This window comes from Arvicanthis niloticus, chromosome 21 (assembly GCF_011762505.2).
Source record: "Arvicanthis niloticus isolate mArvNil1 chromosome 21, mArvNil1.pat.X, whole genome shotgun sequence".
Lineage (NCBI taxonomy): Eukaryota > Metazoa > Chordata > Mammalia > Rodentia > Muridae > Arvicanthis > Arvicanthis niloticus.
Genome location: NC_047678.1, coordinates 13387527 through 13410717, shown reverse-complemented (window position 1 = coordinate 13410717; position 23191 = coordinate 13387527). Strand labels below are relative to the sequence as shown.

The following is a 23191-nucleotide window of genomic DNA, read 5'->3' as shown; positions in this document are numbered from 1 at the left end:
TTAAGAAGAACTGTTAAAAATCATCTCTGCAACCTTCATTTGTACTAGCTTTAAAGAAAAAGAAAAGGCTTGGAAATAACTAAAGGAAAAATTCAAGTGATTGCATTCTGTTTGGATTAGCCTCTATCATCCGTGGATGCTAGCCACAAGGTGGAGCTGTGATGTCATAGTTTGCAAATACAAACTATGTAAACCCAGATGAGAATTCTTTAGTAAAACACAACAGAAGAGGCTAACTTAATTTTGAAACTATATACTTTTTCCAATTAATCAATTATGTACCACTGACGCTCAGTATCAAATAGACTTCCACTAGCTCAGTGCTGTCCCGGCTGTTCTGAGCTCTAGCAGACGCACGTGATCTCTTCTTAGAGATCCTATTACGGCCTCAAAGTTCACTGAACAACACTGTAAGGAACGCCTTTAAAAATTACTTTAAAAGTTAACGTGCAATTATGCACAAAGCAGTTTATTATCTACCACAAATTTACAGGAAACCTACTCTACGCTTTAATTCTCAGCGACAAAGTAACATTTACTTGAGAATGAGGTTTGGAAAGGGTAACCCTATGGCATGCTATGGCAACTCTGAGTTGATGATTCGTGTTTTTTTACTATTACATGGGCAGAAATTCCTAATTTACAAAGAATATTAATATTCAAAAGTAGTCACATTTTTTGGTGAAGGCAGAACATGCTAATTGGTTTCTTAATATACAAATATGAACATCATAAATTTGATAGCACAAAACCGCTCTCATAACTGAATGCAGGGTCTTGTATAGATATGGCAAGAGCTCTTCCAATGGGCTCTAAGCCCAGTCCACAGCTCAGTTTGCATTTTAGAAGCATGTGTCCAAGTAGTTTTCTCTTATTACTTCTTAATTTGAATCAAAGCTCATTTCTTACACACACACACACACACACACACACACACACACACACACACACACACCATGTTTGCCTCCAATGTCTTTTTAATAGCAATTCCAAGTCTTTACTTTTTCTCTGAAAGGCCACAGCAAAACAGTGCTGACAGAGCCTGCTTTCATGATGTCCTAAATAATTTAATTTCCCCAAAACAACATCCAGTGAAAGGAAGTTATTTACAAAGACTGATTCAACACCATGAACAGCAATTTTAAATTCTATTAGATTTGTCTGCCATTTAAAGAGATGCAGTGTGTAAATGGTCCCAAACTCTGAATGAATGACATGTCCAAACACTAATACCAAAAATGTGCTCTAGTCCAGCAGGCAAACTAGCAGGAATGTGGGCTCCTTCTATCACTAAGTCCCACTTACTACATATATATGTGGTTTTCCAAATTTTTACTCTATGAAATTACCAATAAGATGTTAGTTATTTTTAAAGGTAAAGCAGAAGAGAGGCTGAAATACTAGAATATACTGATTTGTTCTAGGGGACAATATTTACACTGATTTGCACATGCATTAACCATTAAGCAAAAGCAGAAATGAGAGGTGTCTAACGAACATAAGTGAGCAAGAGGTTCCCGTTTCAAACAGGAAGGAGGACGAAGAAATAAGACAAGGAGAAAAGTAACTTGGAACAAAATAACTACCATGAGAATTTGAAAGTCCCCTCATCTTACACATGTAAATGGTATTTTTGTGTGTGCTTTCTTTCGGTAATGCCTAAATGACATTTACATATTGAAAAATTTCAGGTGTAAAGAAACAACAAAAGCACAAAATCTATTTACTCATCCAAAGTCTCACACCTTTATGTTCTTTTCTAGCATATTTCACACACACACACACACAGACACACACAGAGAGAGAGAGAGAGAGAGAGAGAGAGAGAGACCATGCACTACAGCAGTGTAATATTTTCCTCAGACACCTCTCTTCCAGAGACATCTGTCATTTTGCTAGTCCTAAAAAGAATGCATGAATCATGGCTCTGGGAACTCTCCCCATCAGTGTCTCAGTAGTCTGTTTTCTCCACCTACCCAATCCTACATTTCCCCATCTTTAACTTGTATGATCTACTTGTGGGAGGTTTACTCTCACTAATTATGATTCTAAGATACACTGTGTATTGTTTTATTAAAGTGAGATGAAAAATAAAACTTGAAAACTTGGTAATCTTTTGTTTTCATTCAGTTTCTGGAAACATGGCCTGATGTGTCACATAGGATCCGATGCTTGGCATCTGGCCCCCTCTCAACAATGTAGCATGTGTCCTTTAGAGTCTGTTGGACCTGGATGGCGCCACTGCCAGACCAGATCTACTTATTGTGAACATCCTGCCTTAAGTGAGATTTGATTGATAAATCATTGCTAAAAAGACTTCCTCAATCTGGTTGATCTACTTTGAATGTTTAGGGCCACCACAAGAGGAGCACAAGGAGGGAACCCAACTTCTTTACTTCTCAGGTCAGTCGCCTAGTGAGCACAAGAGCAGAATCACCACATTCTCATTGCTTGGCTTCAGAGACTTGAAACTACAACTAGAAAAATATGTAGATTGATGAAATGTATGGCTTTCATTTGCATTCCTATGAGTTATATCATCTTCCTGATCACTGTAAGATGACCCAACACTGTAAGAGTAGAAAAAAAATAGAGTTGAATCTAAAATTTAGGTAGTAATTGATATACTATTAAGCATCAAGGTAAATGAAATATTTATAGCTTTTATATTCAGATATGCTTTCAGATTAGTTTATAATATATTCACTTATAAATAATCACCAAAAATACAGAAAAGCACAATGTTTATTTTAAATTATTATATTTTTCATTATTTTCTAACACACAGAGTTAGAAAAATGAATTTTGGCACCGTGAATAAAGACTTTCTTCAAGTTTAACCTTTAAATTAAAAACAGTAGCTGTAATAAAGATATTTAAACCTCATTCAGAGAAATATTAAAAATTGAAATAAAAAATTTTGCTGTGGGAATTTTTAAAAAGTAGGATAGAGGTAAAGCAATAAGGAGACTAAGAATGAAAAAATAGATTATGAGGAGGAAAAGTAAAGCCCCTCCCCCAAGAAAAAAAAAAGAGACCAACTACCAACTACGGTCAAAGGTAAGGAACAGGCTCAAAAACTATTTTCCTGATATAAAATTCAAGTACTTAAGCTTTTAAAAAAAAACATAGTAAAATTTACTACTAATCTCAAAGAAACTGTTATTTTTCCTTACTATTTTCTATAGTTAGGGGGAAAAAACCCAGAAGGAAACAAAGCCTGCTCGACATAAGGACACTTGGAGTTGATGCTTGAAGGACTTCATAAAGCAGAAAGACATGAGCTTCCCCTGAGAGCTTGCCCTGGAGGAACGCAGGGGCCCAATTCCCAACAGAAATGAACATCCGCCTCACACGCTAAGTTTCTTTCCAATGGCTACGCTACCATTCGCTAGCTGCACTGGGTTTCTTGAGGAAAACCTTTGTGCAATATTTTCTTTGGGTTTTCTTCCTAATTACTGAAAAACAGACCTACACAGAGGTCAACGTAGCTTAATAATTACATATAAATTCAGTAAGCATCAGAATCTCGGGCTTCCACATTTGCTGATTTTCATTTAGAAACATTTTCTGTATTTCCCCACCGATAAATAAAATCTTCTCAGGTTCTTCTTAAATAAGAAAATATTACCAGGCTTACTTATCATTTAGGCCTTTGTACCTAAACATTTTATAAACTGCCATTATTTTCAAAGACAAAGCACAGAAATAAATACCAACTTTCACTTTTTTTCCTTTCTTTTCTTCTTCAACCTGTGTTTTAAGGCTCAGAGCAGACATTAAGAGACATCACACAATTTTACACAAAAAGTTCTCAAATGCTTGGCCCAAAGTGACTTTGTTCTGTTGACATTATTTAAATATTCCTCTTGTCTTCTCAAGTTCAACTTCAGAGACATGTTCACATCAGTCATCCATCTCAAAGAGCCATTCAGTTTACGTTACGTAAAGAACTTAGGGATCTATAAACGACACCGCAATGTATCTTGTTCCATTTTTAACAGGAAGTCCTTCGTGCAAATGTGTAAGCCTCCCAGGATGCATGAAGCTCCAGCCTTTTCGTGGGGACTCAATGGAGCAATTATACCTTAGAAATTTGCATCCACCTCCCTAAAAAAGTTAAACACAAACAAACACATTTTTAATCAGTGGCAATATTCAAACTGTGCCATCTAAAACACCAAGCAAAAACCAACTATCAGCAGAACCTTTTCCATAATAATACAGCTCCTAAAATTTTTTCAGATGTTTGTCATAATTACCTGAAAATCCTCTCCTACGTTATTCAGAGCAATGTTGATGGTAAATGTTGAGGCATCATGGTGGGGACGGAGTGAGCGTTGCCTTTCAGGTGAGTACTTTACTACAAAGTTTAGCAGTGCAAATCCCTAGAAGATCAATGCAGGACACTTGCTTAACAGTGAAAACACACAAGAGCACACCCACGCCTGAACTGGTAGGCGTGGAACAGGCAGGGAGAACAGGACAACTACCTTTGTATAATATCCTGCGAAGACCTTCAGTGTGACGGGAGCAATGAACTCACGGATAAAGTGAAGCCAAACGTTCTCCAGATCGATCTGCTTCATATGAATATCATCAGTTGGGACATTTTCATAACCACCAGATATACGGCTATCCTGGAAATAACATTAATATATCAAGATAATTTGTACTGATTATCATCTTGGTATTTTTTTTCGATCAAGAATCATAATAAAATAAACAGCTGTTTGATTATGGTGTGCCATCTGTTTTAGTTGCAAGAGGATCAAGTTCATTTAGGTAACACAGCTTTGCACATCACATGCATGTGTCAGTGGTGAAATGAGCTTCAGTCAGAAAACGCTTTTCTACTTATTAATTGTAGATAGAGTTTCACTATTAAAGTAGACTTTGTAAATCTTCATAGCACCCCTGAAAATAACTTTACAATCAGCCTCATGGTAGAACCCACTGTGTGCTCTCTGGACCAGAGCCCCCTGCCGCCTTTCTTGCGTTTGGTGAAACCCAAGGCTTTCAGCATCTGTTCACCATCACAACACCATCGTTAGGCCACGAGTTCTCTTTCATGTCTTGAAAGCACACCTGCCTTCCTGGTTAGCTACATAACTGTGAGCCAAGGTGGGCCAATGGAGTTAAGGTGCCAAACTATCCCACTAACATTCCACTGTACTAAGAGCAGGCTGTCCTTAGGGCTTCTTAAAGAGATATAAATGCTTGTATTACTTCCTGCCAAGTTTCTTAGCTGAATGTAAATAAGAAGCAGAATTACAGATTCTGCTGCACTATTTCACACACATACAAGACCATGCCAACGGTCAAATGCATGACTGTCTTAGCGTTTTATTGCTGGGACAATAAGCACAGGGAATAAAAACTGTCCTTGGAACACTGACAAGTAAAGACATGGATTTCCTTATCTCTTCCAGTCTGGGGGCACAGTTCCCTCATGAATACACAGTGGAATTACTCCCATATATTAAAAAGGTACCCAGGAACAGAGTGAGTTAAAATAATTAGCAATTAGTAAAATTAGGCATACAAGTTTCTTGATGGCTAATTCAATTAGCTCAAGACCCCAGAGACATGTATCAAATAAGGGGCATGTCCTCTGAAATATCTCTGAATGCCTACCCCTTCCCATTTTACTCCTTTCTACACATTACAACTCACGTGATGCTTTCCCCCGGACCACTTGCCATAATGCTCCATTTCTTCTACCAACTCATCACAGGCTTGTTCCGAAAATATGGGAAACCAGAAGACATCTGGACAAGGCTACGATAAAGCATGCCATTAGAAGATGGAGCAATAGCTCTTGATATGTATGCATTTCTTAAAAATCCTCACTAGAAAATAATTTTATCATTGTTTAATTGTTTAATTGTTCTTCTTGATCCATAAAACAATGTTGTATCATAGACCTGGCGAAACTTCCTCAGAAACAAATCTGAATAACAGTTTTGAACACTGAAATGTAGTTCATTTTTAACAGATCTGAGTAAAGACTATTTAAGAAAGGGAATCCACTGTTTTTTCAATGACCAAGTTCCACTGTACCCTAGTCTATCATCAGTTCACCAGGTTCAGTGGCTTGAGGCAGCTCAGGCATCTAGAAAGTACATCTGCATGTTTTCAAAGGCAGTGAAGTCTTAATGGCTGGCTCCATTAAGAAAACTAAAAGCTGTAAGTAAACCTTATGAATAGTACCTAACCAATACTTTCTCCGTATTTAAATTTTCTGCTATTGTAGTACTGCATAACATTTTGTGGAAATTATAGGAAAACCACTGTACAAGTTAGAATTATTAGTACAGACCTGTTCGACTATATTTTCAGTAAAAATCTTTGAATAATCACGGTTTATATATTTTTCCTTCCAATCCTACAAAAAGAACACATTTAAACAAATAATTATTCCATTAGTAAGTATATACATTGTAAAAATATTCAAATAACTTGTAAGTTTATAAAAATAGTAATTTCCAGTAACCAGTTTATATTTCAATCTTGGCCTGATTCTGTGTATGGGTACACCAAATGAAACCAAGGCTTTTATCTATAAAGTTTCATGTCTCAGGCTATTAAAATTGAACAATATTATAATGGATAGATTTGTAGGCAATTTTTATGAAATTAAACTTGTGGTGTGTAACTGTAAAAAACACAACTGGGAATGTAGCTCAGGGCGTTAAGGGTAGGGACAAAAAACCTCATATTCCAGTTGGGTTGGATTTTCATTTTTAACTTGTTGATGTTAAAGTCCCTAATGTTTTATATTGGTCACTGACACAAACTCTTCATCTGAAAACATCTTTCTAGTCATTAAGTCAATTATATTAATCTCCCCTATCTTTTAGAAATTCTGAAATGGGAAAATCTCTAAGTACTCTGTCACGGAGCATCTTCTGACTGAAGTGTGAAAGAATGAGCAAGGCTGTGGGAAGGCCACCAGAGCCTACTCGCTCAGCACACTCACCATGACTTCTCAGGAGAGCTGAGCTCTACAGGAATGCAGACAATAAAGGGCAGGAACTAAAGCTCACCTGGAAGCTGTAACCAAGTAATGCTGTCCCTCAAAACTTAAAAATTCAGAACCCGAGTTAATCGTGTGGACTGCATTCTCTCCTTAAGAAAAGAAAACCATTTCCAGCTCTATCTCATTAAAGTTGAAGATATACAGGTAAAATAAGACAAATGTACCTTTGAAATGCCAAAACACCAAAAAGATATTCTTTTTTTTTTTTTTTTTAAATCCAACAGAGGACTCAGTGTTCAAAGTTGCTCTTTCTAGAATCCTGCTATTTTTCCAAAAATCAAAGACTACTCCCAGCAGGAGGTTGGAGTCTTTGTAATTTAAAACTTACTGTTGGCAAGGGAAAGAGATCTTAGGAAGGTAACGAAAATGACTATTCAAGAAAGCTTTCTTACTGGATAGATGTGCCAGTGCTACTGTGAACAAGGTCCTTGTAATTCAGAACTGGCAGCTATTACTATCTGATTGAAATTTCTTCAACTTGAGAGCACACTACCTTATATGGGAGAAAGCTTTACTCTGCGTTGTCCTCTGGCCATCTTAGTATACATTTTTACAAAACTGTCAAACACTTTACTATCAGGACGCTAAGTAACTTTAATTAAATATTGGGTGTTTTCTCAAACTAACTTGTGATATCATCCTTTCCCACCTTCTCTCTCCTTCTCTCTCTCTCTCTCTCTCTCTCTCTCTCTCTCTCTCTCTCTCTCTCTCTTTGTGTGTGTGTGTAGGTGGGGGTGGGCACACCTGGGGATGAACCTAATGCATTTTGCATGCTAGGGGAGAGTTCTAACCCCAAGTCACTAAGGACTTTCTTTTTTTCCCCCTTTTGAAAATATGTATGTTATTAATATTTTTTAAGTTATGGTCAGTACTGGGAGAAAGCAAAGAAACTGATAAGTTCCTTTCCTTTAATTATGTCTTAATTTTAAAAAGCTCTTGGTGGAGTTTAGAACGACTGCAGAAAATAGAATGCAACTGTACCCATTTAAAAACATGTACGTATCAATATTAGTGCACGATTTATGTCCATTTAATGTGATGGGAAGATAAGCAACAAGGGACTTGAACATGAACATACCACGGGGTTTTCAAAAATCTGCCAGAGGTCATTGTTGAAATGGGAAGTGTTGTAATTAGCAGTTGATAACAGCCGTCCAAACTCATGTCTGTTAGAAATGTACATAAACACACCCTATGCACCCAGAAAAAAAAGCAGTATTAATCTCAAAGTACAGAACACCTAATCATGGAAAAATACATAGAATGTATGAATTTCAATTTTTATGATACTTCATCTGTAAACACACGTTTTGATTTTCATAAAACATGCATTATTTAAAATAAATAGTTATGAATTCACGCAACGCACAAAACTAATAGCATTAAAATCAACTGAAAAGAAGAGGACTGGGCGGCCAGGCCGCTCTGTTACTTTCTCATTAATCCTAGACAAAAGCAGAAAACAATTCAGACATCAACAGGCAGTCAAGTGTGTCTTCTTTGTCTCTTCGTTTCCTTTCAAAGAAACATGTATTTTATGGGAGCTCAAGGCATCAGAAGTTCTTGCTCAGGGCTGCACACCTCTATGGTTCTGCCTCAGCACCCACACAGTTCTGTAGGCAATAGAAGGGTCTAAAAGGGACTTCTCCTGTCCTTGCCCTAAACCCAGGCAGTATGGCAGACACCACTGGGTCAAGGACGTCTCTTTGCACCTGTTTTTGTTATAAAAAGGATTAGTGGCAAACAAACATATCAGCAAGTGCCCACGTCTCAGCTCAAATGGAGACATGCTTTAAACCTACCTCCTTCTCCTCTCTACAGTACCCCAAAACCTCACAACAATAAGTATCTGAGGCCATTTCTCTCACCTGCTAATTATAAGATGTAAACTACTTTAATCAACCAAGAGCAGATCCTCCAGCAACACTCCTCCAAAAGCCCACAACACACATACGAGCAGATAGGATCCCATGAGGAGCAACATTTTACCAATCAATGGATAAGAGGCTCTTATGGGGTGGCTTTACTGCCACTCGACATAGCATATCTAACAGAATTACATAAAGAAAACTTAGTAAAAAATAAATAAAGATGACACCTTTGGGGGGCTCAGCATTTGGAATGTTTCCGGAGTAGGGGAGTCTTTTTCCCTTTGTAAGGTCTAAAATGAAGAGAAGCATCGGGTCAGTTGATCTGCACACCCATGTGTGAGGCAGCTTGGTAAATAAATACAGCAGCTCGGATAAAAGCTGACACTGTGAAATGCCCTTCCTAGACGACATGCAGAACAAGCAAAGCTTACAGAGCACACAGGAACGTCAAGCCTTCCCCGCTGCTTTCCTTTGACTTGTTGGTGAAACACATACCCAAGCTCATTCCTTAGCGAAACTTCATGAGACACATAGTTAAGACAAAGGAAAAAAAGGAGTAAGAGGCCATTCCGGATGCGCTGTTGAGTGAAATCAGCCAAACATGAGCACACAAATACAATCAAAGGTCCTGAGGGTGTTCAATGAGGATGCACACAGATACACAGGCAGTACAAACACACTGGAACACATGCCTTGTTAAACTAAGAAAAAATACTTGCCAACTTTTCTGATATTCCTAAGGCCATTGTAAATTCATTCCTAAGGGCTTATGTAAATTCAGGAACAAAACAACAATAGCTGATACAGAAAACATATCTTATAAATATGTTTTCTGAATTAAAACGTATTTGTGCATTTTGAAAAAATTATTTTCTATAACTATTTATACTTTATTATAAAAGGACATTTCTAAAACACTGATGTATCATTACCTGCACATATATTAAATATACTATTTTTATAGTTAGGGAACCTCTTTGTAAGAGTATACCATCACTAATACTATAGAGTATACTCAGAAAAATATAGTCACTGATTTCACAAGAAAATTATGTGCTTATGAAATGTGAAGATTTCATTCAAATTAATATTAACCAAACTCGATTTTGTTAGTTAAAAATTTTCAAATGTGAGTAAACATAGTATTCTTAAAAGAACAAGCTTATTCTTAATTCTGCCTCTACTAAAATCTTTTTAGGCTGCTTATGAGACATGCCTAGTTTAACATTTAAAAATCTATTTTCCAAATGTTCACAAATTATTCTCCAAAAACCACAGGATCAAAAAAATTGGCTAGTATTTACAAATAAGGAAGAAGAGGGCATCCAAATACAGGGCACGCGGACTGAAAAGCGAGCGTCTCATCAGAAAGCCGCAGGAAGCCGCAGCTGTGAGTCTTACCATATCTCTAGCGTTGCGGCAAAGTGCCATATCAGGATCCAGTTTATCACGGACAAAATAGTTCCTTTCGTTCATCTCTGATCGGAGTGTCTTTCCTTGAATTAAGTACACATTAGCCATGTATGGAACATTCCAGATTCCTCTGAAAGTAGAAAATAAAAAGACATACATTCCAAAAATACCTCACATACAAAAAATGTTCTTCATGCTTACATTTTAAAATAAATGCTTTGGACATGTTCAGGTTTATATAAATTATGTATATATAAATTATTCAGCCGGTAAAGCATATCACGAATATCAACTTTTCGTTCATATTATATAAATTATATAAATTATGTATATATAAATTATTCAGCCGGTAAAGCATATCACGAATATGAACTTTTATATACACGTATCCTAATGAGGTTTAGGAGAGATTATTATCCCTAGATAGACTTTAATTTAGGTTGTATCTAGCTGTTGTTACATGGCATCATTGTTAAAGTTGTGTCATGATAGTCTACTGTACAGAGTATTTTCTGTTTAACAGTGAGCATCTGATAGCGAACACACGCTCACACAGAAGAGGTGTGCTAGCATTAGCTGGCATAATTCCCTAAAGCAGATAGATATCACAACCAAGGCACAGGACATACAAATATTTATACCACAGTGTTTTGTAAACACTATGACTGAGGGCATGCATCCAACCACAGTATAAATAAATAATAAACAGAAAAATAAGAACCCTTAAATGGTGTCAAGAAACTGATTGAGATTTCCTTAAATCTGTGTGGAAGAAGCCCCACAGGAAAATATGATGCATTTAATCTAAGGCACCTTTTTATGGTGTCAGAGTATATTCCCCTTTTGAACTGAGCTGATGAGTCTGATAATTAGGACAAAGCACTTAGGACGCAGGCATGCTAGCCCATCATCTGGGAAAAACAGAAGGACATTCTTGCCTAGCATTTCCTTAAGAAAACTCTTTTGATATTTAACAGACTAATTTTTTTTAATATTAGAAAATGTCAGCTATCATCTAGAAAGTATACATTACTTGTATACTTGTACTTTGCGGCATGTGTATTTTTTGAGACATCTAAAAGATGACAATTGAATGTCAGTGAAGTTCTACCTTTTACACACAGAGATAACAAAACAAACCAAAGGCTACCACCATCACCAACAAAATGGTGCCATTGGGAATGTTGGGAAGTTCTGGTTTTCTGCATTATTATTTCTGTGTTTATAAATTTTAAAGACAATAAAGGCAAGTTTTATTGGAGCTATTAAATGACTTAGGCAAACTAAACACTTTTCCAACTTTCAGGAAAGAGCTCTACTCCTCTATACACTAGATGTGTACACACGGAAACCAAGTATTATCATGTAACAATGAAGCTGTCCCATTAATCATGTAGATTGCTTTCTAACTTAAAAAAAAATGTTTTTATGTAACTGTAAGTGATCTCCAAGTTCTCAAATTTATACTAACCAAAATAAAGACAGATAATTTTAAAATAATATTAGTAAGAAGATATCATCACTATATTGTCTATGAAAAGATTAATTATGTAACTCACACTCTGTTTCCCTGAACAATATCCACGTAATCTTCAGAGCGAGCATAGTACCCATCAGGACTCAGTGCTCCCCAGAAGTTGGACCACAATTTTCCATGACGTGTCACAAGAGGAGCAATGATCTTCCTAAGAAAGGAAACCCATAGCATTATTAATTTTTAAATGTTCATTGGAGTTGTGTATTTTGCAAGACATGTAACATGAAGTTCACTGAATATATTATAACCAACATAACATATAGACTCATATATAATATGCAAATAAAAATAAATCCCTTCGTGTTTTCTTCAATAGATACAAAAAATTCAGTTATGTTAATTAAAGCAAAAATGGAACATTTATTGAAAATTCTAACAAAATAATGAAATAACTTTTTAACAGCATGTCAGTTACATTGGATAGAATAAAACTAAATTGTTTCATTGTGTTTAAATTAAATTCTGGTTTAGCTGGCAATCTGAACACTCTCTACAGTATTAGAATATTTGTTGAATGAAAAGCAACACATGCAGATGGGCAAAGACACTGACTAGGTAATGCTCCTAAAACAAACCCTAATTACTTTACCATCTGTCTCCAGGATTTTATGACTTTTAAAACTGGGTTATAGTTGTAAGCTGGCCTCGCAGCAATAGATGCGTCAGCCTTCACTTCAGAAAACAAAACAGAGGTGCTTGCCTGGAACTGAAAGTCCCCTAGGAAGCTAGAGTTTAAATTTAATTGCTACCTCGACTGAGATGGGACTTTGAGAGGCCTCCAGTGCGTCTCAGTCCCTAACTTCGGAGAAGGTTATAAAAGCAGAGAGACCTTGAAACTCTTTTCCTCCTGTCCCTCTCATAATGTACTTGTGAATGTTACAAGGCAGCAGGCCCTGCGTGTGATTCTGAAACTCAGAACCCAAAGCTTGCTTGCTGTGTACACCAATGTTTTTTTTTAAATGGAAAACATGAGGCTACAATCTGGGGGAGATAACTTCTCTTATACCAAAGAAGTGAAATGGGGAGCAAGAAAAAAAGGGAGAACAGAAGTGACAGATGTTCAAAGTTACTTATCCCATCCTGAACAAGTGATCCACACTTCAGTCCTCTGCACCTCACACCTCACACACATCATTATGCACACATCTCTCATGGAGACCTCAGAAACAGAGGCAAGAACCACGAGGACCATACATAAACTTTTGTAACTGAGATGTCCATGAAAACAGAAACCACTGGTTTTACAAGTCTGTAAAGAGGTAAGGAATAAAAAAGGTAACTGACTTCCTTTTGAAATAAATTTTATGTTTAAGGGTATTAAAACATTTTATTAATATTAAGGGGAAATCTATATTTAATATTTGGTATGAATTGTTACACCAGGACCAGTAACTAATAATTAAGTAATTATAACCATCCAAACTATTGTAAAATTAACTCATCTGTGTTGGTTAGTTTTAAATCGTGACTCTATGACTGCTAACGGGATATTTGGTACAGGGAGCTTGCAAGGTACAGAAGACAGTTGAATGTGACTCACCTCGATTTAGTACAGTTAGAGAGTATTCCCACACAGATGTGGGAAATTACCATATGACTAATGAATTCATGTTAAATCTTAGTACCTGTTTTGTTCAATCAAAATTTTTAAGGTTCTTGGGTTTGTCAAAACAACATCTGCATCCACACTAAAGTAGTAATCACACTGTTCATCCTGACGGCAGAAATCCCTGATGTTGAGAAGGAAAATAAAATTAAACATTCAAAAAGAATTTCCTGTTTGAAAATATTAGCATAAAGCAAACATAAGTAGGGACGCTCTGATATTATTTTCCAAACAACACTGCTTGATACTGAAAAGCCCTAATTCATCAATGCATAAGTATATATCACTACAATGTGAGACCAAGTGAGAAATATATTTTAAGTCGCTATGTATTTTAAGACATAAAAATATATAGGAGTCACAGGGATGGCTCGGTGTATCATAGTTCTTGCTGTGCAAGCATAAGGACTTATACCCCAAATCCTTGTAAAAACCTCAGCATGGTCTAACACGCAGGTCTGTACTCCAGGACTATAGAGACACAGACAGAGCGGGTGGCTGTGACTGGCTGGCTTCCAGTCTGCCTCCAGGGAAGTGAGAGACATTGTCTCAAGGGAATAAGGAAAAATAAGGATATCTGATGTCCTACTCTGGCTTCTACACACATGATAGGTGCATACACTTATGTACACACATACACCATGTATATAAAACAAATTGTAACAATGAGAATATGTGAATCTTCCAAATGCTTTCTGAAAGGGAAAAAATAGCTTATCTCAATTTATTTATATTTGAAATTACTATTTACATGCAAACACATAGATACACAAAATGAAATACTCTATCTAAATAATTCAAATTTTTTACTGGTTTATGTTTTTGCTGTTGTTACTGTGTGTGTGTACATGTGCATGAGTGTGTGCGTGTATAATGATGGAGATTAATCTCAGCCTTGTACATGCTAAGACCACTGTACCACAAACCTAGACATCAACAACTAGAATTTGAGAGGAATTATGGAGATAAAGTTAAAGGTGCCTTAAGTATTAATATTTAATACATGGTTGCATAGAATGTTTTTTAAGTCAGTTATCTCCTGTCTGCTCACTGGAGGTGGTGTCTGGCATCTTTTTCCAAGAAACCCTGCAGTGTTATCAACAGAAATACCAAGGATTGAGCCACTGCTGATACCATGATGACCTGTGAAATCTTTCACATGTTACAGCTTCTGCATTTAGGATTCTTTTGCCTCTTCGTCCTTCCAGTGCTGGCCCTGCTGGCTCCTTTCTGCTCTTAAGTACATTTTTCAAAGTAGGTGCCAAGCATGACAGCTGATGGGAAGATTTACAGAAGTTACCCAAGCCATCTGAGTAAGTCCTGAACGGGGACCCAAGGGATTGTCTAATGATTAAGTCAAGGGAACAGGCACTTCTGACTGTGCTAAAAGCCCATCCCAAGCAGAACCCCTAGCTATGAGCAGGACTTGCAGAGTAAAAGGCATGAGAGTCAGCAGCAGACAAGAATGTCTCCTGAGAAGAAGGCACGGTATGTTTGCCTTTTCACAAGCTGCTTTCACAACGCAGTCTGGAGTATCAGCCTGGTGTTCTTTGAAGCCATGACTTCTCTATGAGCAGAATTATACATGGATTCTATTAGAAGTATTAAAAGACTTCAAACGCTCTTCTGAGTATACAACATTTAGCCATGTCAAGCAGGAGCACTTGTATTCCCCATAGGAGCTTTATTACAGGGTCTTCTAATGGTGACTGTAAAAGTAAGTTACTCACTGTTGAAGCCATAATATACATTTATCTCTTTTGTTTCAATCTTTATCTGAAGTTCAGTTCATAGGGTGATTTAATATTTTGACTCGGTTTAAAGAAAAATATAAGAAACTTCTACAGCCATACTGTGTAACCACACCCATGCAAAACTAACTCCTGCAGCTGGATCTGTGACACACAGGAAGCAGCTGCCTTGCAACTTTAATGGAATAATTTTGGGAAACGTTTTCACGAAGTTATCTACTAGAACACTAATTCACCATACATCGTCCAGACATACATGCCCATGTTCCTGGCTTCCGCTTGACTTAGGTTTTCCTCTGGTCCTACTATTTTTATAGAGCTGATGTCATGCTTAGCTTTATCAACAAACACTTTGATGTCCTTTTCATGGTAAACTTCCTGTAACATTTTAAATAGAAAAAGTTAGAGGGGAAACAATCATGTTTTATACCTAAAGACAATGCTTCACATTGAAAGTGTGAATTATATGATTCACAGTTGTTCAAGTACAGAAAATGCACTTAACTATCGAACACACGCACACAAAGAACATAAAATCTGTTTACATCAATATCCAAAAAGAGAAGCGGCTTCAGAATTATTTCAGTGTTTGCTTCTCAGTTAAGTACTACAACACTACTGGAATCCTAGTCATTCAAGAGAATTTGAACTGAATGGAGAAAAATTCCTGTAGCCTAAGAATCTTATACATTTGCCATAAAAAAAATCTAGAAATGAATGTCTATTGATAAATATTAATCTGTTATGAATATAAAGTCTCAATGTATAAACAAAATGAAATAATCTTTGAAGCCAAAAATAGCAATTAATGATACACAAGACTGTCTTTAGTAAAATGGAAACTGTTTGACAAATTCATATTGACAGACAGCCCATCTGTGGTGTAACCCATCAATTTAGCATGATTCAGCCACATTGAAGTTCAGATGGAGTCTCTCTCCAGCACCTGACTGTGAGGAGACTTTTATGTGGCACATCCTTTGCCTTCTGAAAAGTCCTGTCACAGTACAGGAAGGTCAGCTGTCACATAAGGCTGCATGACACAAACTTAAACAGAATGACAAACAAAAATGTTAAGGACTTTAAGGCCACTTAAAAGCATGTAAAATGTAAACAAAAAGCATAATGCCATGAAAGCAAAAAAGGTCTGTTTTTAAGTATCTATACTAGAATTAATTTTGGATGGCAATTGTCTGATTTTTACTGCTTGAAATTACTAAAGATGGGTTTCTGAAATTTTAAAATCATCTCCAGAAAAAAACAAATGATTATGAGACATCCAAAAGACAATAGTTAAAAAAAAAAAACACTATTACCACAAAAATAGAAAATAGCATGCTTCATGTCTTGCAAGAAATAACAATATCAAATTCCTCTGGTGAAGCTAATGCCACTTTGAGATGTACGGAAATAGTGACCTCTCTAGTTTTAGTTCTGATGTTATGGTATTATTGCTAGAAAATCAGCAATGGCCAGAAACCCACTGAAAAGAAAGCCCCAAATCCTTTCCAATGTGAAGGAACACAAGCTCTTCCACACCCTTCACAGACATGCTGTATGAAAATACCTAATATTCAGTCATTTTGATCTACAGAAACTGTCAATTTCACGCTGCTCAGCCTAATATTAGATATAATTTTCAATTCTTAACATAGAATGGAAGTAAAACCGTCCACTTCACTTCAAAAGAATTCTCACCCGCAACACTCTGAGTGAAGTACTTACTTTATTATGAATAAAGAGCTGAAGTGCTTCTTTGGGATAATCCAGTGTTAACAGTAAGTTCAGGAACCGAGGTAGAAAGGGAGTTGGTTGTTCAATAAAAACACCTAGTGTTACCTTTGGATGGACCTATGTGTTATAATAAATACAAAAGCAAATTATAATCATTATGACTTTAAATTCTACTCAAATCTTAAGCAGTACCAGTGTGGGGGAAAACCACAAACAAACAACTACAACAGTAACACACTAGACTTTCACGTCAGCACAATCACTAAGCTTGCAGCAATCACCAATGTCCTCTAACACTGCAAGTGAATTTACACGAAGCCAATCAATGTGATTGTATCAAATCATATCATGGTCCCAAAACCTGGATATATAACAGTTTTTATCCTATTCATCGCATGAAGGTAGGATACAGCCTACTTCCGTGATCCATTTCCTTCAGGGCTGTTCTCAAAAAAGTGTCTTCAGAACTGAACTGTTTTGAAAAATTCTGTTAAGTTCCAGGCCAGGGGCATAGCTCACTGGTAGACGGCCTAACTATCCCTAGGCATGGAGAAAGAAGAGGAGGGAAGGAAGGAAAAAGGAAAAGAAGGGGGATGAAGATGAATAACCTCACTGTATTAATGGACTCATTTGTTTTTACTCTTGTCTTCATATTATTTTATGTACACTACTTTCGCTAATATTTTATCTTAATGAAAATACTTTATGTACTTTCTTAAATTACTTTAGGCATATTTAGGTGTAGTTTCTTTCTTTTATTCTTTATATGAAACTATATAGAATACACGTTGACCATGGCAGTCTTTGTAATGTTTTTACCAAAGGGAATGGAAGTTCCTGGTTTTAAAAGGTTACAGTTAAGGAGGAAAACACACATACAAGTCAACTACTATGCAACAGAGCTAACAGACATCTTCATGGAGCCCAAACATGCTGCGCACGCGCGACTCCACTGAGCCAGGCCTCCAGTCCCACATGTTAACTGCTGACTTGGCTCTCCTCATTCCTCAAAGCACATCCCTCCGTTCTCTGAATATGTGAACATGTTTGCAGGAAAGCGAGCCTATCCACTGGGCTTTATCACTTCAAACACTGATTACCAGACGTGTAAATAAATGAAAACTCCCTGGAAGCAGCACACCCAGCCTCTAGGAGCTTTCTGTGGAAGAAATGAGTCAAGTTCACCATCCTTTCCGTGTTTCATTCAGTGTCCCAATGCCTTAGAAGTCATTTATTAGCCGTCACACATTATAGAAAAGCAAGATGGAACTCAGGACTAACTTACAGCCGTTATCCTTATTTTCTTTCTTTTTTTATTTTAAAAGTTTTTTTTTATATAAAAGAAGAGTTATTTTAATTCTTTTAAAACAGTGGCACCAATAGTTAAACATCTATCAAACATTGAAAGTATCTAAGATATGCACATACAGTGCCAGTAAGACGACTCCAGAACAGTGAAGGGGTTTCTAACCCACAGGGCTCACATTCAAAGGAGAGAACAAACTCTTGCAAGCTGTCCACTGACCTCCATATGTGCACACAGAGTGTGCACACTAGCATGCACACAAACACAGTCACAAACAAAGCATGAACCAATTAAAATACAACAGAAATTTAATTTTACCCAATAAAAATGTGCTATGACCCACATCTAAACATATGCTGAATCTGGACCCTTAACTCCGACAAATATTTAATTTTTATGTCCCTATTAAATGATCACTACATTTTGAGACTACAGACTTTTATTATATTTAGGAATAAGTTGTTTCCCTTTTCTAGTACATTTTATTAAGTTTTTAATCTAGTACATTTTATTAAGTCAAGCACAGTTAAGTACGAAATTATTTATATGTTGAATTAAAAAAAAAAAATCTCAACACTAACATTTTATCCTTCAACCAGAAAGTTTATATTAGAAAGGAAAATCCAAACAGAAGAAATTGATTCTCCTTCCAGAGGACAGCACCATTTTCTGCAAAAAACATCAAGACAAACGTTGAACCATCTCTGTGTGCAGATTCATTCAGAACTGCTCTGGCTCACTTTCCAGATAGGAAACATTTAGTTTGTTGCTTGAAAGTCTGGCCAAAACATCCTTCCTTTCAAGTGACATAGAGCTCTATTCAGAAGTTACTAAACGCAGACAGTTCACTTTTTATCCTCCCTTCAGGAAGCAATGAGAAATGAAGCATTCGTTTTGTGAGTGCCAGTGTGCTGCATGGGGGACCTTGCTGTCCCCAGAGAGTTTATTTAACCTGCACCGCTTTACCTCCCAGGCATGCTGTAAATGCGCAATTCCTGCAACTTTCGGCTGGTTGTGGTCTCAAAACAATTTAAAAAAGACAAGCCAATAGATTTTCTCAGTCACCATACTTGTACAGTATAAATCCATTACCTAATATCCAATGGACAATATAAAACAATTTGCCTTTTCCTGAGTCACTGCATTGTATGACAATGTAGGTTTTTAATATAAGTGCATAAAAATAAATGCCACTTACAGCTAGAGTAGACAAGTCAATTGTGTCAACGTCACAAAGCGCACAGCCATTTTCCTGTGTCCATGAATTTGGAACGTAGTTTCCAAAGTAATTCAGGAGAAGCTAGTAAATGCAAGAAAAACAGATGTGCAGTAGTCCTCACCCACCAAGGTGTTCTCACCCAACACTCACAGCTCCACAGAATTCTGTCTGGACCTGGTATATCCCCAGAATCACACTAACATTTATCAACAATATATACACATTGAATAAAGTTTTCTTCAGACAATGAATCACCAACTGCTGCGAAATGTGTCTAGAAATGTCTACATTGTTATAGAACATGCTAGTTGTACTACTTGATATAATTTGATGTAAGGAATAATAATTTAAAAAATGATCATTGCAAAAATATGCCAAACAAAAAATTATTAAAGGAGCAAATAAGACATTTGAGAGCAATCACCATAAATCAGGACTTAGTAATTTAGTAATGAGATAAATGTGGTTAAACGTGCAGCACAGACACCTGTAGTAAACGGGGCAGGGATAATGTAATCTCTCTACAACACATCACACAAAACAAATACTGAGGAAACTTCATCACCAAAGAACACTAAGCAATTCCTGGAGACTATCTGTCAACCAGGCTTTGGAGTACTGCTCAGATCACTGATTATGGGATTAAAATGTCTAATCCACAAACCAAGAATGTGCTAAAGTACAGGCTGCTTATCCATTTGACAAGGTACCTCCTCCCTGACTTATGGCCTTCACTTCTAAGTACTGACTGAGGTTAACTGAAAGATGGCACAAGAAGCAAGCACACTACGATTCCTTTTGAGCCCTAAACAAATCTCGAACTGGGGCACTGCAGAAGATATTCTCTAGATGTGTAAGTAACAAAGCCCCTACATGTTTTGCAGTCTTGCTACCACACAGTGTCTGCTGTAACCCAACACGACCACTGTGAGAACACTCCAAAGCCCCTCTATGCTTATTTAAGCATGTTTTTAAATCACGGCAAAAGTAAGATCTTAAAGAAAAAAATAGAAGTGCCAAGGAGATATTTTCCAGCTTCTGCTGGCTCTAAGCTGCAGCACAGACAGAGCTGACCTGGCTGCTTCACCAGAGCCCTTCTACAGCTCTGTCCACATATTTCCACTGCACTGAAGATTTCAGTCAGAGGCTGTTGAAACCAGTAAGCTCTGCATTAGAACAGGAAAGCCATTGTGCTGCTGAGATGCTATAGATACAGCTACATTGGACTTCGAAAACCTAAGACATGGACAAGCACCACAAGGGCATTTGCTTTGGATGATGTGGTACCTCAGAAGTTAGGAGCCATGCGGCCATGTCAGTTATTATAACTTTTCAAGGGTCAGTGTGGCTAGGCATGGGGTGTGCACCTTTAATTCCAGCACTCCAGAGGCAGAAGCAGATGGATTTCTTTGAGTTCAAAGCTAGCCTGATCTACAAGGCAGGTTCCAGGCTAGCCAGAACTGTACAATGACACCCTCTGAGAAGGAGTAGGGGGCAATGGCGACATTTTAAATGCATAACAGAAACAGACACAGAAAGTACTTCTGACTGTCAAATAATAAAAGTGACTATTAAAATAAGACATGCTTATATAAAAATGGACACCTTAATATATGTTCCTTTTAAAGAACATGAAAAATGCAAAGCAGGAAATATAAAACTGGACACATTAAAAATCCTCACAGTATATGACTGACAACTTAGAAATAACATTAAAAATTTAATATTTATGCCATGAATTCATATACTAGATCCCCCGTATAAATAAGAAAATGGTAAATAGATCCAAGGGGTAAAGCACAAAGGGACATTTGTGCTTTCTGTTTTCAGAATTAAAATTTATCTTGTAACTTTCCACCTTTCTGCCCTTTGTTGCCTGAGTGATTAAGATATTGAGAAACAGTCCTTTTGATGGGAAATGTCCTCATGTTTGTCATCCATGGCAGACAGTATCCACATCCTCCCAATTCCCACACACCATCTGTTTTTCTCATAACTGGAGACATTTCTGCTGGCTGCCATAGAAGGTGTGGAAAGCTGCTTACAGGGCGAGGCTGCCCTGGGCTCCTGGGCACTGGGTCCTAGTACTTTCCTGACTCCTCTTCAAAGCACTTCCAAGTATGATGTCATTTGCACTTGCCGAGAACCTACCCTGAACCATATTTAGCTATTCTTGAAGGTCACAGTGGCTGTGTGATTTGGGGGCGTGATTTAAGGTCATTTTATTATAAATCAAGAGAATTGAAGAAATTACTTCTTTTCATGTGCAAAACAGGTGATTATTCTAAGGTCTCTGAACAATTTGGGGAATAAGGCTTGCTCTCCTGTCCCCTGGCCTTTACTCTTCCTAAAAAAATAAAGTGAAGTGAAGTTTCTACCTATAGAATAAAAGGTCATAATCTTGCTAAGAGAAAGTCCGGTTTATTTTAAATCAAATGCTATACTGCATAAAGACAATGTAAATAAATTCTTCACACTAAAGTTTTTTACATACATTTTATGAGATGATGACCCTCATGCATTTCTCCACACTCCAACACTGAGAAACAAGAGAGTAAACTGAGGACACGGGTACTCACCTTGGTGGGCCCGTTTCCATTAATTGCCACTGGCAGTGTTTCATAAAATGTATTCTTCACTCTGCTTTTACCATTTTCAAACTTTAAAACAACCTCATCTGGGTTAAAAAAAAAAAAAGAAAACTTTTTGTCAACTTCTATCATATATAGGTCTACGGGTTTCTAAGACACACTGTCCCATATTTTAATGCATAGAATTTATCTTCTCCAAGTCCAGCAAACCAAAGGTGACTCCCAACCAAATGACTTGTCACTAAGCTGGGTTATGAAGTAGTACAAGGTTGCTTCGCTGGTCCCTGACTTGGTTCCTAGCAGTGTGATATCAGACTCCCTGTCACAATTTATCCTCCGGTAGTGAACTCACACTGGTCTTGAAGGTCTTGTTCTAGAAACAGCAAGCAACGTGTGTGTGGTGAGTGTTCATTCCCAGGTATAAGCCAGACTTGCACAGTTGACTGGCCACCTGATTGGATTAACAATTCTCATCTGACTTTTTGTGATGGTCTAGAAAGACATAGAGGAGCACGAAAGGCATTGTGTTTTTATTTCAGGCTTCTCTCCTCACAGTTCAAAACACTACATGCTTTCTATCCCAAGAGCGTAGTCACTGTCTGGACAGCACTATGAACTATACTGAACTCAGGCCCATAACAATAATGCATTCATAGATAAAAACATTCTGACTTCTAGTATTCAAATTAATGCATTGATATGTCCTATGGGGTATATACATCTCTAGAAAAATAATTCAAACAAGGATTATCCACAAGTATGTACATGTGCATTCTCTGTACAGATGTACTCAGATATGCAGGTATGCACATGTTCTGCATGTCTACTTACAAATATGCAAGTGTGTACAGAAGTACTGTTTGAGTAGCCACAAGTATACAGTTGTGTGCACACACAAAAGAGTGCAGATGTATCTGCATGTTGTATGAGCAAATACTGACAAAAGCATAGGTGTACACATATGCCATATATATATATATATATATATATATATATATATATATATATATACACACACACTCATGTGCAGGTGTGTTCACATGCTCTGCATGGATCCTCACAAGTGTGCACAAGCACACTCTATATATGTACTCCCAAGTATGCAAACATGCTTGTTTGTA

The 23191-nt window shown here is 37.1% G+C and overlaps 1 protein-coding gene across 2 annotated transcripts in view; it reads right to left on the bottom strand.

The window, feature by feature from the left end:
- Positions 1-2727: 2727 nt before the first annotated feature.
- The window catches only part of Plod2 (procollagen-lysine,2-oxoglutarate 5-dioxygenase 2), a 65579-nt gene continuing 45115 nt past the window's right edge, over positions 2728-23191 (bottom strand). Inside the window, exons 7-20 of one of the 2 annotated variants that reach the window (XM_034484193.2) lie at positions 22059-22156; positions 19459-19560; positions 16946-17071; positions 15477-15598; positions 13489-13593; positions 11886-12011; positions 10315-10456; positions 9141-9203; positions 8121-8234; positions 6323-6388; positions 5677-5781; positions 4494-4640; positions 4263-4388; positions 2728-4110 (exon numbers count right to left, since the gene is read on the bottom strand). In XM_034484193.2, coding sequence (XP_034340084.1) covers positions 3955-4110; positions 4263-4388; positions 4494-4640; positions 5677-5781; positions 6323-6388; positions 8121-8234; positions 9141-9203; positions 10315-10456; positions 11886-12011; positions 13489-13593; positions 15477-15598; positions 16946-17071; positions 19459-19560; positions 22059-22156 — 1598 coding nt within the window. In that variant the 3' untranslated portion in view covers positions 2728-3954. The remainder of the gene's footprint in view (positions 4111-4262; positions 4389-4493; positions 4641-5676; positions 5782-6322; positions 6389-8120; positions 8235-9140; positions 9204-10314; positions 10457-11885; positions 12012-13488; positions 13594-15476; positions 15599-16945; positions 17072-19458; positions 19561-22058; positions 22157-23191) is intronic. The other variant, XM_034484194.2, reaches the window with a different exon arrangement.